At 46.2% G+C, this 16,657-nt stretch overlaps 1 protein-coding gene across 5 annotated transcripts in view; it reads left to right on the forward strand.

The window, feature by feature from the left end:
- The window catches only part of RTN1 (reticulon 1), a 121,486-nt gene that overhangs the window by 101,690 nt on the left and 3,139 nt on the right, over positions 1-16,657 (forward strand). For 4 of the 5 annotated variants that reach the window (XM_021402722.1, XM_021402724.1, XM_021402723.1 and 1 more), the window contains one exon: positions 15,451-15,658. In XM_021402722.1, coding sequence (XP_021258397.1) covers positions 15,451-15,658 — 208 coding nt within the window. Of the gene's footprint in view, positions 1-5,637; positions 5,978-15,450; positions 15,659-16,657 lie in introns of those variants that run through there. The other variant, XM_021402725.1, reaches the window with a different exon arrangement.

A 16,657-nucleotide genomic window follows, 5' to 3' on the forward strand; every position in this document is an offset into this window, starting at 1 on the left:
CACCAGCACCCCTCGGTACCTGCGAGGATGCCAGCCTGATTTAGAGACTGAGTCTCTGCCCTCAGGTTGTTGGTTTAATTTGCAGTCGTGTTTGCATAGTTTGTAGTTGTGTTTGCTCTTGGACAGAATATCCCAGCCCTGATTTGATGGGGGAGAAATAATGGGATGAGCTGTGCCATGGCCACCCCTCTGTCGCCAGCCCTCGCTCTGCAGGGAGTATGACTGTGCCATACAGCCCTGAGTCTGAAACAGTATCATTTCACCTGCAAATCCTGATGGAGAGACCCCTGGGACAGGGCAGAGGTTGAGGCTAAGGGAAGGGAATAGTGTCCCCTGTGTGAGAACACGTAACTTGAAAGTTGGAGACAGTTAAGCTTTTGGAAGTGCCAGTGCATCTTTTGGAATGCAACCCATGGGGTGAAGGTTCTGCAGCTCAGTCAGACCTTCAAGAATTTGCTGGAAGTATGTCCTCCCCCGTCTCCTGGGTGTGCTTGGCCAAAGGCTTCTCTGTCCCCTGCACCCCTGCCCAGCACCAGGCAATGCAATCCAAACTCATTTTCACAACCATGCTTGACCTCCGCTGGCCCAAAAGGCAGCAGTAACACTTGCCTGCACCTTGTTTACAGAGACGCATGCAGTTTCTTTGCTAGAGAACAGATGTTGTGCCAGGTGCTGCAGAAAGAAAGCTTAAAAAGCAGATGCTGCCCCAAATTTAAATGGACCCAGAGACCCAAGAGAGAGGATTCCCAAGGTCACACAGGAAGCCTGTGGCAGACGTGAGGGCTGAACATACATCTCCTGAGGCCCAGCCAATGCTGTGGTCTCAGGACTGTCTTCTCTTTTGTCTTCCAGTCCATTAAGATGATCAGTTAATGAAATGGAATTAATAATGCCAGCTGCAGCACCAGCAATGCTGTAAGGGAGACAAATTTAGAAGCGCAGGCTTACAAGCAGCAGGCTTGGAAGCAGGGCTAGGCTGTGAGCAGCAGACAGAACTGCTCTGACGGGGGAATACAGGTCAACCCTAGTTTTAGGGGCTCATCAGCTCTACTGATCAAAACATGAAGGAGAAGCGAAGTCATACAACTGCCTCCCCCAAAGGAGAGAAATGCCTAATTGTAAGGTTTCGAGCACGTGAAAAATGTAGCCCCTCTGGAAAGAAAGACAGACTTTTCTAGATCAGTGGCAGGAATAGAGCCTTCATGCTTATGATCCTCCTGGTTCAAAAACAACATTAAAGAAGCAAGACGAATTATCCACTTCTGATGAGCCAGGAGTAAATTACAATTGATTCATACGTGTCAGATGTGCTGCCTCCCACATCAGTCAGTGAGCTCCTGCAGAGCATCCCTGGGATGGCCAGTGAATGGGATCTACTCACTGAGGGACTGCACATCAGTAGTTCAAAATCCAAAATGGAGAACAGCTTCAAAGAATCATAGAATCATTAAGGCTGGAAAGACCTCATGTAGTCCAAACGCTGACCCGTCAACACCATGCCCACTAAACCATGTCCCTGTTCTTCAGAGTAGGCCCAAATCGAAGGGTTTCTCTGCAAATGCCTCTTTCACTAGGATTGAAGGAAGGCTGCTTCGCTCCCAGAGAAGTCTTTCACCCACTCATTTGACTCATGTCACATGCCTATTGCCTAAGACCTTACAAAAAGCACAGATTTGGAGCAAAAAATGGGCATGAAAAGCAGTTGTGCTGAGCAGAGAGTGAAAAAGGCAGCAAAGCAGAAGCTTAGCAGCACATTTCAAAACACTTCTTGTTCATGCAAAAAACACAAATATTTTGATTGTTGATTCTAAAAAGCCCCGTTATACCCAGGCATTGAAGACTTCTCAAAGAAATTGCAGGGAAGTTAGAATATTATGTGACGTACTGGGACACAGCACTTCTTTTCTTATGAGTGTTTGGCTCTAGATGTACGTTGCACGAGTTTGAGACCACGTTGCCTTTTTTACCAGCGTGCTGATTTCTTTGGTGGTATGAAGAGCTGAGAAAAAAAGTAATTCCTTGCTGCATTACATGTCCTAAGAGAAAGCACCAAGGCTTTGGGCATGAGACACAAGGACAAAACTGTCCAAGGCACCTAGACTGTGAGTAGCAGCAGTGGACCTGCAGTAGCCATCAGCATCTCAATGATCCTTATGGGTCCCTTCCAACTCAGCATATATCTCCCAGCTCCTGCCCTTTTCATCTGAGCTGCCTCTAAGCAATTCTGCAGCCCAGAAATGTGTTGAGCAAGAATGAGTGCAAGACAGCAGAGCTAGGATCTGGCCCTTCCCATGCTACTGACAGCCTCATCACTAAAATGTAATTGCTGGCTGCCTTTGGCTTGGAGTACTCAGGCAAAAATTCCCCATTGCTCTTGAGAGCTTCAAGACATATTAATGCGACTTTTAAAATAGCATCCCCTCTATTTTTGTTGCTAATGCTAAGAACAAATGAGCTATAGAAAAAACCCAACAGGCAGTGATCTTCCTTAATGCTATTGTTCCCCTAAGTGCCAAGTGGTGGAATCTCACAGCACCACGCTGCAGACCTGGCTGCCCTCAATGTGTCCTGTGCTGCGTTGATGTGGGGTGATGCAGAGCTCTGTTCTGCAAAACAGAATCAGTCCGAAGTGTCTTCAAAGTCACTGCACTTAGAGCGGAACCGGTGATAATTTTAGCTCTAACTTTGAGTATGTCATCTTGAACTATTCTTTGAAATCAGTGCTGGTTTCCACCCCTGTCCTCCAGCAGGGTGCTTAGGGACAGCCCTGCAGTTTGGAGTCATGCCTGATCCTTCCCATGGAAGAACACTGTGGGTGCTTCTGAGCTATGACAGACTGGTGCATTGATTCAACTCCATTTATCAAAAACTCTTTAAATATTGCTTGCTCTGACCTCACCAGAGGTGACACAGGCAGGCTGGGTCCTGGTGAAAGTGGGGGGAGAGCAAGGCAGCGTCAGAGAACAGTTCTGGTGTGAGGCTGGTTGCACCAACGCTGGGTGCAGAGGGATGGCAAGAGATGAGGCAGGCAGCAATCGCCTGCTCATGGATTACTTGAGGATTCCCTCAAGTAGCTTAGGAGGAACTGGAAGCAAACAGGTAACTTTATTCTGAGTCCTTACCCTACACTTCCTACGTGGATCATTATCTCCAGCAGAGCTACATAATAGGCAAATACTGCTGAGCCCACTTGGCTTGTGGCTGTACCAATTTCAGCTGACCTCGCTGAAACATCTGAAGGTCTGTAATCACCTCAGCAATATCCTGCAGGCAGGGGCTTTGCCATGAACAGTGTTACAAAGGAAGGAAATTCCACGTACTGCTTTTAATCCTGCTTCAATTCATGATTGGAGAAAAACTCTCCTCCATCCCTGCAGTGTCCTGCAGTTTGCGCCATGAGCTCTGACCTGTGCACCTCTCACCCTTTGTAGATCCAGGCAAGGCCATGTTAGCTGTGCCTTCCACTCTGCTGTGCTCCACAAACATTCAGTCAGTGGCCCTGGTTTCATTCTGCTGCAGGAAAATAGTCCTCACCCTCAGGCTATTGATGGCCAGCTGCTCAGTCCTAATGCTGGCTCACATTATTGAATGCATAATTTAAATTCTCATTGTAGAAGTGCTTTTTTTATCAATTGCTGTTTTAGCTCTTCATCCAGCCATCGTGATTTTGTTAAGCTTGGTGTGCAAGTCTGGGTTGACACATGGACAATATAACATTGGTGCCCATGACATGGGGCAGTCCAACTACGTGGAACAGCTCTGAAGAGACACTTCTCCAAAAGGAAGCAGAAATTGAAGCAGGAAAACTGAGCATATGGTTTATTTTGGTGGCCTAGGCAAGGAGGTGGGGACCTGAATTTTGGGATGAGGAAAATCTCTGCCAGTGAAGGAGAGATCATCACGAGACCAGAATGTTAAATGTACATGGATCTCTCTTCGGTCCAAAGGAAATTACTTTATTGTAGCTAATGGAGAACCATGAGTTACAGTGAGATTTTGTGTCTTCTCACTGCTGTGTTGCTGATGGTTCATGTGCAATAGCCATAAGATTCAGTGATGTGCTATTTGAGGTCTCTTTGGCTTTTTTCAGGAACTGCAGGATTTAGGAATTTCCCATGTCTGATCTTTTATATAAATTGCTTGTAAGTAGCTCATGTAACGTGTTGGTGCAGAGCTGCACTCAGTGTGCAGGGCTAAAAGCAACAAGAGAGGTATTTTCTGCTTTTGCAAAGGGCTTAAACCAACCAGACCATGGTGAGAAGCCATCTCTTGCCAAGTTGCCCCTTCCTTTTCTAACTAAGGCAGGAAGTATGCAAAATCAAGGCTTGTACATTATTGAACATTACTGTATGCAATGACAATTGAAGCCAGTTCTGCACCAATTAGTTAATTACCTCCCTGTTAGGGGACTGCAGATGCTGGATTTAAGCCGAGAGCAAGTCTCTCTGTGGATTTCAAAGATGATTTAGAAGCACAAACAATAGCTGCTGGCCCTGTAATCCCAGCAGAGCTTCCTAGGTAAAGGTTGAGATCTGACTGTAGTGAACCACTCTGTAAATTCTGGCTTTCTTCTGTGAGATGAGTTACCTGAGGGAGGGATGAGTGACCTACTACTGCCAGCTGGGGAGATCCGTTAACTCAGGCGTTAAAGAGTTGAGGTTTTGGAGCCAAAAAAGCAGGGAGGTTCAAACTCGTTTCCCTGTGCTGATGTGTGTATGACCTGCTGTCTGTGTGCTGCTGTCTGTTTCCGTATTAAAAAAAAAAGAGCACTCAATATAAAATTGCTAAAGGAAAAACATTTAGTAAGCGACCGTGATCTGAAAGGTTAAAGCCAGCTGAGATGTCCCCATCTGGGTCCAGCTGATGTGCTGTACTGTGGGTCACTCTTCAGTGAAACGGGGTGGATTTGGGGCAAGATTTTAATGAGTAGTAAAACCTGCCCTAAATCTGAAACAGACTGGGTGAAGGCAAGACACTTTGTTTAGTATTTTCCATGTACCGTGTGGCCATGGCTTGCTACAACATTACTGGGATGGGGAAACTGAGGCAGGGGCAGTGTGGTTCCTGGGGCAGGAATGTCAAGGCTGGTGTTACAATCCAGCCATTGGTGCACTGAGTTACTGCTGGGAGCTCTTTCACAAATTATCTCATAAAACTACTGTCCCACACAATGTATGCAGCATTTGGGGCAGTGAAAGGAGGTAGGGCGTGGACCTGCACACCCCAGCAAGGGAGCAGCAGGGGTTGGTGGGAGGGGTGTGGGTGCTCTGCTGTTTTCTGCTCTTTCTAGAATAGTTTTGGGGGGGAGAAAAGGATGGGGGGAATGGGGATTGCTTTGATGGGACCAGATTCTGCCCTTGGTTTTCCTCTGCCTGCTCCAAGACCTCACCCAGCCAGGCAGAGGGGAGCGAGGCATCAGTGCCTGGGGGTGGACGGGGAAATTTGGCTCTCCCCCCCAAAAAAGCCCCAATAAAACACCCAATTTCATCACTCTCAAGAAATTTCTGGAACACGAATAGTCACAACCATGCAGCCACATAGGAAACAGTGCTCCCCGCACCCCGCCTCCACCCGCCCCAAATTTGTTTTTATTTCTTTTGCCGTCAGGTTGCTTTAACCATTTCAGCGGCTCGGAGCCGCCGAGGCGCAAAAGCTTTTGATTTGAAAGGGGACCGCATCCCCTTTTCAAAGGAGCCTGCTCCCTAGGGCAACCACATCACACTGCTGATTTGCTGCAGTGGAGACTGCAGCGCGTACAATATGCCCTCCCCCCTCCGCCCGTGCTGCTTACAGCATCAGTCCGGAGCTGAGCGGGGAGACGGGCGCGATACCCCATAACCCACCCATGCTCGGGAATGCCTGAGTGCTAACGCAGCGCCTCCGACCGCAGCACCGGCCACCCCTCCGCACGCCGAGATGCAAGCCAGTGCCGACTCCACCAAGATGGACTGTCTTTGGAGCAACTGGAAATGTCAGGGTATTATGTCTGTTAGAGTGTTGCATGCTAGAAGGACTGCATGGTAAAGGCAGGATCCGTCCATTTTCGCATTGTTCACCTGCGGGCCTTTGCATGCTTTTTTATCTCCCTTCCTGCAGAGCTTTTATTTGGGGGTTACATTGTGAAAGAAAGGAAGAACCCTTCGCTGTGCTCTTTGAATGCATTTCTCCCATCTCCAGCTGCCTCGCCCTGTGAGCACCCGGGATGCAGCACCTTCATCCCACCTCCCAGCCCATTCCCAAGCATCCCTTAGCCGATCACCCTCATCCCAGCATGATTTCTTCCCTTTGGGGCTGTGGGAGAACCGGGTGATGGGGAATCCGTGCTGACCAGGGATAGTGGGGCTGGAGGTGGCGGTGATGTGTGCTGGGTGCATCCTGCCCTGGGCACACCCATGGCCAGGGCTGAGCTGAGTGCCGGCACAAAGAAAACGCAGCTCCGGCGACAGTTCTTCGCTGTAGAGTTGCTGTTTTTGTGTGCATTATTGCAGTTCCCAGCACTGTGCTGATCCATCTGGGGGGAAATATTGTGGGGGTATGTGTAGGGGAACAATAGCATCTCCGTTTTGGGCTGATTTTCAGTGATTTGGAGCGGGTTGGTGCCTGCGCTGGGTGGGGCTGGCACCTTCTGGGGCGCCTCGGCCGGCTCTGCAGCCATTTTTAGTTGGTTTCACCCTTCCCAGCCGGCATCCAGCCTTTGTTTTGCTAAAGGCAAAGCCTCTGTGAGGCTGTGAGCTGGGAGGAAAGCGTGTAGCGGTCCTGCAGGCAGGCAGGACACATTCGGTTTGAATGTGGTTTTTAATTTTTAGGTGCGTGTTTACATTGAATAGAGCGTACATGGTGCTCACAGCGGGGTCCAGGGAGAGAGATTAGAGCATCATCTTGTTAAAGGGACCGGGATGCTGGCAGACAGGGCTCTGCAAAGGCAGCTGCATGTAACAGGAGCCAGGAGTCCTTCCTGAAGTGCTTTTGGGGACAGCAGGAGGATGCAGACAGAATGACAGACACTGGTTTTCAGGGGTATTTCTGCGGTCTTAATTCGGCACTTAATTGTATCTGTGATCTGAGGGTTTTTTCAGCAGGAATCTGGGAAGTAAACAGATGCACCTGTTCGGTGCCAGCCTGCAGCAGCTAGGGCTTTCCATTCCTTAACCCAGGGCTTTCTATAGGATTGTTTGATTCATTTGGCTCTTATGGGAGAGCCTCATCTTAAACCTGAGTCTTTTCATATGAGATTCAGACATGAGCATCCTTGAGAGGTAGGGTTGGGGTTTTTGTTTGTTCCATTTCCTAAAAGGTGAAGGATTCTGCTGATATTCCTAAAAATGCTGATGTGCTGAGTCAGGTTGTTGAACCACCTCACCTGTATTTAGAGGCAGCTGAAGTTTTTACCCTTTTTAGCAGAAAAAAAATTATATTTATTCATAAAGTTGAAAAAGGGATGACAACAAAAGGCATGCTGCTGTTTAATTAATAATTAGTCATCAATAACAACTGCAGGCTTTCTCTCTTTCTGTGCTTTCCTTTTTGAAATCAAGAGGCAGAAAATTAAATGGCACAACATGACCCGTGCTGATGTGAAACAAAAAAAGATCTGGAAAAAATTGACGCAGCTGAAATAAATCACTTGCCTCGGTGCCACATCATCTGCATATCTTTCTTGTTCATGGTTGGTGCTCTCTGCTTTAGAAATGATCCTGCAGAAAACACGAAGTAGAGAGCATTATTTCTGCCAGCAAAATTCTTTGATCGCTCCCAGATAAAATAGAAGGAATTTAAAATTCAGAGGAACGAAGACTAAAGATTGATTCGACGATTCTTCTAGTATCTATTATTCATGTACTCTCCTTCTCAACCCAGAATATCAGTTTCATCAAAATCTGGAACTGTATAATTTTGCCAAGTTCATTCTCCATAGAATTATGGTTCCTCTTGAAAACTCTGGAATATGGCTGTGAACATGACAGATGCAGTAAATTTGGAGCATTTTTTTTACTGAAATTATGGAAATGAAATGCTCAGGTTAACCTAAGTTTTAATTAATAAAAAGTCAAGCAGCTATATCACTGGTTTGCCCTTACAGAACTTTAAACTGGGGGAAAATTTGGTAGGGGTCTTGAGGGGCTGCAGGAGAAGCCTTGGCTTTTTCCCACTGAATCTACATACTGCTACTTTCCTTTGGAGAAATGCTGCTAAACACATTCAGAAATATTGCAGTGAGTTTTACCCACCCATCCTGCAGGTAAAGCATGTTTGTGTCAATGGTAGATCCTAACACAGCCCTCGGGTAGAGCAAGGGAGCGCATCAACCCCGCTGGGCACGTGCTGCTTGTGAAATATTGTCATGGGAAGGTGGTGCATTGGAAGCAGGCTGGGATTGAGCCATCCATAATGCATGAGCATGTGGAGAAAGATCTCCAACTGGTTGCTGGAGCAGGTGTACATGCTGGGGACGCATCCCCATGCCTCTCCGCACAGGTTTCTCTGGGTTAGGAGGGTCTTGGCACCTCAGCCCCCTGGAGCTCCTTGGTGGCAGCACATCGGTTCCCCTGCCACTCCCAGCTGGCCATAGGTGACATGCCAGTTGATTATAAAGTAATGTGGTAAAGGACTGCAGATTTTATCAAATCTGTCCAGCTGCCATAACTCCACTGGAACGGGAGTTATTGAAGAGTGGTTTCTTGACAGCTGTTTCCAGAGAACCAGCTTCCTTTCTTGACTAATCCATCAGCTGGTTTGGGAAGGGTGCTGGGAAGCTGCACCAGCCATTCATGGCAGCAGTTCCCACTTGAAGCGGCATAAAGAAGTTCAATCACAGTAATAAGGATGCGTGCTATTAACATACAATCTTATTGACTGTTCTTAAGTCTGTCCAGTTACCTCTATTACCATGAGAGCTCATTTCAGCCTGTCAGCACATTCAGTGCTTTCCTGAAAATATTGTGTGTGGAGCAGCTGCAATCACCTGGCTCAAATGAGCTCTCCCTCTTTGCAGCAGCTACAGATCTGTCCCAGACGTTGGTTCTTTTGTTGAACCTTGGTAGAGCTAAAATCTTGGAACAAATTCATCATCTCAACCTCTTCAGCTAATATTTTCAAGAAGCTACGCTAACTGATGGAGAATTGGCATCCTGGTTTTGCAACTGATTTCCTGTGAAATTTGAATTGGATTTGTCAGGATATTTTTCCACTTCCAGATTTGCTTTCATTTTTTGTTGCTGCTACATAAATCCAATCAATCCTTCTTCAGGCACATCCCTGCTGATGGCAATAGGGCTGCAAGATCAAGAGTTTAAAATCAGAGGACAAGCTGTCTTAGACGTGAGCTTCACACTGTTTGATTACCAGCTTTCTCAACAAACCCCGTGATCTAGGTGGTATCAAAAATGAGATTTCAGTACATCTACCAACACATGCTCTGTACACCTCCTGTTTCATATCTGAATGTAAACGTCTTTTTTTACTTTTAAGAACAGATAAACAATATTTTTTTTATTGCCAGAACAAAGAAAAAATTCCCCCAAATTAAGGTATTCCTTAAAGAGTAATTTAATCTCCAGCAAGAGGATGATGATGGGGCAATAGCTGAAGGCAACACTGGAGGACTTTCATCAGGTCTCAGGGAAGATTAACTGTGAGTTTGATGCGGCTCTTTTGGCCCTTGAAGAGGTAACTTCTCCATGTCGTATTCTCATAACTATAGTAGGTCTGAGCCTCAATTTTGAAAATCTGCAGATTTTCAAATGTTTGGTTAGAGTTAGGAAGGGTCTGCATCTGTTAATTTGGTCCAGGAGCATCTCAGAACAATCTATAAATTTCCATAGCATCATGTGCATTCAGGGACTCTGCTTGGTCCCTTTGTTCTCTGCTCTCTTAAGATAAGAACAACAACACCTTCATAGAAGCTGGTAAAGAGAGATTTATGTGGTTTGATGCGCAGGGGATATGTGGAAGGATGCTTTTTTCTACCTTTAGATCAAATATTGGTCTCTGCTCTCTCATATGAAAACAACAACAGAAACAGCAACAACCACAGGGGGCTGAAGGGCTGACTTCATTATTGTCAACCCTGTTGTGCCTTCTGTCTACCCAAGCCCAGACTGGTGTCTCACATAACACCGTCAATCCTTTTTGAGCTCACATAATGCAATCCTGATTTTGCAGATGGAGAAGGAGGTGGGCTGGAGAGCATTCTGTACCCTTTTCCCTGGTCCTATTCTTGCTCCGGGTTTCTTTTCATCAGAGTTCAGGCAGCAAGAAGATCTGAACTTTCAGGTTGAGCATTATAGCTGAGAGGTGATCAAAACGTGAAGTTAGGCTGAGGACAGGAATGTCATGGACTAGGTGTGTAGAAGAGGGAGAAATATGGAGAAATTCCTCAAGGCTGGAGATGGAGAATAAGGAGAGATGCCTCATACAACAACACAAATGCTCTGCCTTGGCTCTGCTGTTGATCACAGCAGTCTTCTGAAGGCACCAGACTGCTCATTAAATGTTGTATCCATCTGTATTTTGTTTGAATCAGATCTGTTGTGGGAAGGGGAGCAAGGGCTATGGATGCTCCCCTGGAGAGAAGGAGGAAATCATGTCCCCACAGCCTGTGGTTAAAACTGCAAAGTGGCATTTCCTTAAGTATGAGCAGTATTTACTTCTTTTAGAAGACTCATCTCTAGCAGTCATATTTGTTGATAGATATTGTTGCAGCAATGCTATAAACAAGACTGCCCTTCTTACACTGGATTTCCTAAGCTTTTCACTGCCAGTAGGCCTGAGAAATGCATTATGAAGTCTCTATTGTATTGCGCTGTATACAGAATAAAAGACTTTTTCTCAATTCTCATTAATACTAATATTACACAGGGAATGAAGCCGTACAACCCATTGATTTTACATCCTAAGGAGGCCCAGTGGGACCTCCATTTGTAGGGAGGGCAGCTCGATCACATTCATGGGTTTATTAGTATGCTGAAAACATATAACCTTTATTTGATCCTCAAGGTCCATGGCTCTCATCTGAAGGCTGCACACAAGGTTTTTGTGCACAGATTTTGTGCTAACTAAATTCTGCTTGATGGATGCTCATTTTTCATACAGTTGTCGCAGAAGAGGAAAAAACTTGCAAAATCAGGAGGAGAGAACAGAGCTCTTCAGAGGAAGGCAGGGAGAACCTATGGAAGATGAGAGGCAGGCAGAAGCTGTGGAAGATGTGAATTGATCAGAGCGTGCATGGTTGATCTTCATTAATTTTCATCTTAAAATGCTTGCTTTGAGGCATGGAATGGGAAGATCCCCATTTTTCAAGAATATAGTCATTCAGAAGCCTGAAGGCAGGAACACATCTCAGCTGCAGATTGGTCAGGATCCCCTTTTCTTTCTCTGGAATCTTCTCCCAGGAGCTTTGGGCTGCAGCTGCCCCATACCATGATGTTTCTGGCAGCCACAGAAACCACCAGAGCTCAGTTCTCGTGGCTTCCACTGGGATTTGAGGAAAAGGGAATCGGGAGCATCACTTCTTGGGCCATGTCAGCCATCTTGAGCCTTTCACCCCTTGCCTCTTGTACTGCCCTTTCCAGCTCCAGGTCTGTCTTCTGGCTTTTGTGATGCCAAATATCCAAGAGCAGAAACATTTTCTGCTGAAAGTCATGATGTGAGCTGAGTGAGCTTTCAGGCACTGTGCTCAGGAGCGGTTCCTTGCTATCACAAGCATTGCGCGCTGCTGCTGTTACTCAAATTTGGGAGGTTACCTTTAATTTACCTTGCAAACATTGGTATTTCCTGGCTGTTGATATCGACAGCTAATTGCTTAAATCAGAGAATGCACCTTTGTGCATCATTAGTCTGGGGGATGGCCCCAAACAAAGAACTCATATTCGTTTAATAAGATGAAATCATACTATGAATTGTAGCTGAAACACTGCTTGGCACCACAGAAAGCTTTTTCTTTCAAATTCTAGCTACTTGAGTAAAATTTTACAAGTTCTGTTGTGAGTTAAAAATACAGACAGGCAACTCTTTCACATAAATAGCTCATCAAATGTGTTTCTGCAGAAAAACTCTTCAAAGACAGTAGCAGTGACCTGCAGCAGTCTGCAACGCTGCTTTCTTAGAGATTGCTGGCAAGTCCCCCATAATAAATACAAAGTCTTTTGAGGTTGAGACTGTGCTGGCAAAACCCAGAGCCCTTTTATACCTCCACAACTGAGCCAGAGCTCTGTTGCACTGTACTGGAAAGGGCACAATGTGGCCGAGGGAGGGACTCTGCTTGCTCCTTCCAGGAGGCTGAAGGGAGGTCATGAAAAGCTACAGCTGAACTGCTGCTGCATGTTAATGTGCATGGTCAGGACTTAGAGTTGGGGTTTTCAAAACAGAAGGTTTTGAATGAAACTGAGGCTGATTTCTGTTCCTGTTCTCCAGAACTGTGTTTGCAAATTCTTGCTGCAAAACGTCAATGCTCTGAAGTCATCATTTCAGCACTCACAAATATATCTTCCTTAGCCAGAGAGATTGACCTGCTGTCCGGCTGCATGCACATCACATAGCGACAGGCTCACGTGGCACCAGCCTCCTGCTTCATGCATATTCAGCATGCGTTGCTCAGAATCATGCCTTTGTCGTGGGTCTGGGCAGTGTCGCATGTGCCCACACAGCCTGCAACAAGCCCAGGTCTTGCAGGACCCTTGCCTGCACCAGGACCTTTTTATTCATTAACTACGGGGTGATTTTTCACAAAGTCTTGACCAAGGCATCTAATGGTGATGTCAGGTTTGCAGCTCCAGCTCAGCTTATGCTCACTGTGTTCCCCTGCTCTGGGGATTCTGGTCTGGAGCCTGGCATGTGCAAGGATGAACAGGCAGGGCAGTGAAGCCATGAGGCCAGCAAGCGCTGGAGTGAGCCACGAGGTTCACCTCCCCCCGGCACCACTGCCTGCTCCCTTGGAGACAGGAGTGATGGCTGTTGGACATGGGTACCATGCAAGAACCTCCATCTGCCTCCTCCTTGCTGAGGTTTTCCACCTTGCAGTTGGCACGTATTTTTTTATGCACATGGGAGTATTTGTGTCAAGTCTAAGAGACGCAGGATCCCTCTCTCCCAGGTCTCATTTGGCTGGTGAAAGAGGCCAGCTGCCTCTCATCTCCTTTCTCACGCATGCACGTAGCCCCAGAACTGTGTCATTTGGCCTCTCTCCATCTCATGGTTGTGGCAAGGCTTTCCTCACCTGAATACACCTTAGTAAACACTGTAGCCATCTCAGAAAGGGGCAGTTTGCAGGATATACACACACAAACAAATCTCTCTTCAGCCATTCAGCATCTTCCTTGCTGAGAGGGATCAGAAAACGCAGTTTAGCAAATCAACATCTATGCAGCCACTTTCAGTCTTGCAAGAATGCAGGGCAGAATATCATAGAAAGAAAGAGCTGCTGCTTTTGAGTCTTTTTGAGTCTTATCAGCAATTGTATTAATCCGGGGAACTCCATAGAAATGGGCTGCTGTGGTTTTTGCTCAGCTCTCAACTGTTTGCATATCTACTGCCTACTTGCTAGATAACGTTTTTCACTGGTACGTGGCCTTTTTGTTTCATCAGCAGGTGATATCCACATACAGCACCCTTAGCCAGCTCACCTATGCATTTAACATCAAGATATTTTGTAACACAGAATTTAAGTATCTCAGAAAGCGAGATTTAAATAAATTTCCAAAGGTGTCCTCTGTCAGAGAATTTTTTAAGCAGAAAAAGGATCGAGCTGTGAATAGTACAGCCTGTCCAAATGCTCACTGGTGAAAGCACACCAGTTGCTGTGCTGCGCTGCAGAATGAAAAGTGGTAAACAGTGCAAACTTATCTTCTGGATGCCATTTTGTAAGGATGCATTGCAAGTCGCACATTCCAACCCTGGGACACTGCAAGCAACCTGAAGAGTTCCAGCTGCATGGACACAGCTGTGTCTGCTACCAGCCTCCCTGATGGGAGTGCATGCCCTGTGCTGTAAGTGCATCTTCAGAGTATCCATCAGCCCATGCCCTGGGGTTCCCTTGATGCAGTCCTTGGATCTCGTCATACACACTCCCAATCACAGGTCCAGTGCTGAGTGCTGACACTGAGAAATATGAAAAAATCATTATGTTGTGTATATTGACGGAGATTATAGTAGGATGGGAATGCTGCATTCGGTAATCCCAGAGCAATTTTGCACTCAAGCCCATTACTTTGAAAAGCAATGCTAATGTGTGTAATAGTAATGAGTAATGGCTCATTGACTCAAGGGAAACATGCAGTGGTGACTCACAGTGTTTTGAGATTAGATGATAAGAACTACTGTGTTGGATTAATATGGTTTCTTTTTGTATTTGTGAATTTTCTTCTGACAGATTGCATTTTCCCAGAATTTACTCTTTGTTCAGATTATTTGACAAGTGGCATCTAAGAAATATGCTTGGCTTGTGTTGTGCTCAAGCTGTTCATGAGGACAGCGTGTGAAATTAGAGCTGCTTTGTTTAGATTGTCATGAGCCTGTTCTTTGGCTGGAAGGAGAGTCCTCTCTGAAACAGATTCTCAGTGTAAATAAATTAAATTCACCATTGTGGGCCAAATTCAGTGATCATTTCTTAAAATCTTGATCCTATATTGTGTATTTCTGTTGGTAAGATTGCCCGCTGGAGTGCCTAGGATAAATGATACAAACTGAGTGAAAAGCACTGTGCAAAATGAACTTCTTTATAAATGTAGTAATATATTGTTGGCAAATGTTTTTTCCCATTGTTTTATCCTAATACCTCCCATGTATCTAGGCAAGGAAAGAAGAAGAAAGGTGTTGGTTTTTTTTAATAGTTCTGAGATGGTCAGATTTGTAGTAGCAAGAGGAATTACTCTGCATTTTCAGGTTCCATTTGTTTCCTACCCGTGTAAGTAAATGGTTTCCTACCTGTGTAATTATTAAGCAGTGACAAAACCAGGAGTTTTTTTCTCTTTTTTCAGAACTTCAGAAGTAACAAAATGATATTGTCAAAACTTTGACTGGGAAACTGGTTTATTGTGGCTAACCCCAAACTTTCTCATTTGTTTATCAACAACCAAAACTTGAAAGGCGTTTTGATCTGGAAGTGGAAAAACATTAGTGTTTGGACTAGTGACCAAAAATAAATCCAGAGTTTCAATGTAAAATAGGAACTTTTCTTATCTGTTGTTTCTTATCTTTTCTCTATGAGGTTGTGGCTGAGGACAGATATCATTCTTAGCTAATGCAGCCGCATAGAGTGCAAGGATTCCAGCTAGGTTCTCCTTTCCTCCACCTCGGAAGTCACTGAGCTGCTTTCAGCCAAGGAAATTCCTGGTGACATTGGAGTGAGCAGGAGCACCTCTCCTCCCTTCATCCTCCAGTGAAGGCACCAAGCATGGCAGCGGTCTTGACGCCCTCCCAGCTCCTGCCATTAACACATTGTTCTTCTCTCCCCAGCTATCAACCTGTTGTACTGGCGCGACATCAAGCAGACAGGGATCGTGTTTGGCAGCCTCCTGTTGCTGCTCTTCTCCCTGACCCAGTTCAGCGTCGTCAGTGTTGTGGCCTACCTGGCCCTCGCCGGCCTCTCGGCCACCATTAGCTTCAGAATCTACAAATCAGTCCTACAGGCCGTGCAGAAGACTGACGAGGGCCATCCCTTCAAGTGAGTGCTTTGCAGTCATGGCTGGGGATCAGGTGTCTTGTGGAGGATCCATTCCTAGTGGGAAGTCACATTTCTTCAGCTGCTGCTCTATAAAGTTCTTGCTCATAAACAGGGGTTTCCATTGTCCAGAGTCTCAAGAGTCATACTGGCACAGATTCTTGGGGGGGGAAATAAAAATCTGTGAAAGCAATTGTCCTATGAGACATGGACATTCTTTTCCCAAAAGTCAAGTGATCATGAAGTTTCTAAGCAGATGGAGAAAAGTGGTTTCACTAAAAATAATGATGACACAGTATTTCTGCAAGTAGGAAGAGTATCACTTCTGGGCTCACTCTGTTGGGTGCAGAAGGAATATGAGTATATTTTCTCCAACACTGCTGGGCTGTGGTGGGGCAATGCATCACCACTGGGGCTGGTTCTCATTAAGCTCTCCCCACTCTATTCAGGGCCTGGGCTGTTTGTTCCAGCTGATCAGGGATGCTTTATCCTCTGCTGTGCCAACAGGCCCATGAACCAGTTCAGGGAACTGATGTGGCTTCCCCGCACGCCCTGACAAACATTAGCTGGGTTGCTGCACTCCTGTTTTCACTTGAGACTCAAGATCTGGGCATAGCTCAGTGGGAATTGTGGGGCAGGCAGAGGGTTGGAGGAGCAAGAAGGGGATGAGACTGCTTTGGGCAGCACTGGTCTCAAAGGTGACACATGGCTAGGCAGTAGCACTTGTTCCTCCAGAGGCTGCTAGCTGGAGAAGTCGCCTTCTACAACAGTAGTGTTGCACAGAAGTTTGTGGGGAACCCCGCCAGTGATGATTTGCACCCTTCTTTGGAAAGAGTAAAGAGAGAGCCCATCCAGACAAGGATCTGCATGGGGACAGGGCAAAGCTGCAGACAAACAGTCCTAGTGCACCACGCAGTTGCCCAGGCAGACAAGTCATGCAAGGCAAAGACAGTGTGTGCTGGTGGCTGTGTGCCTGCAGGAAGGGGTTACATTGCCTCCGCT

This window comes from Numida meleagris, chromosome 6 (assembly GCF_002078875.1).
Source record: "Numida meleagris isolate 19003 breed g44 Domestic line chromosome 6, NumMel1.0, whole genome shotgun sequence".
Classification (NCBI taxonomy): Eukaryota; Metazoa; Chordata; class Aves; order Galliformes; family Numididae; genus Numida; species Numida meleagris.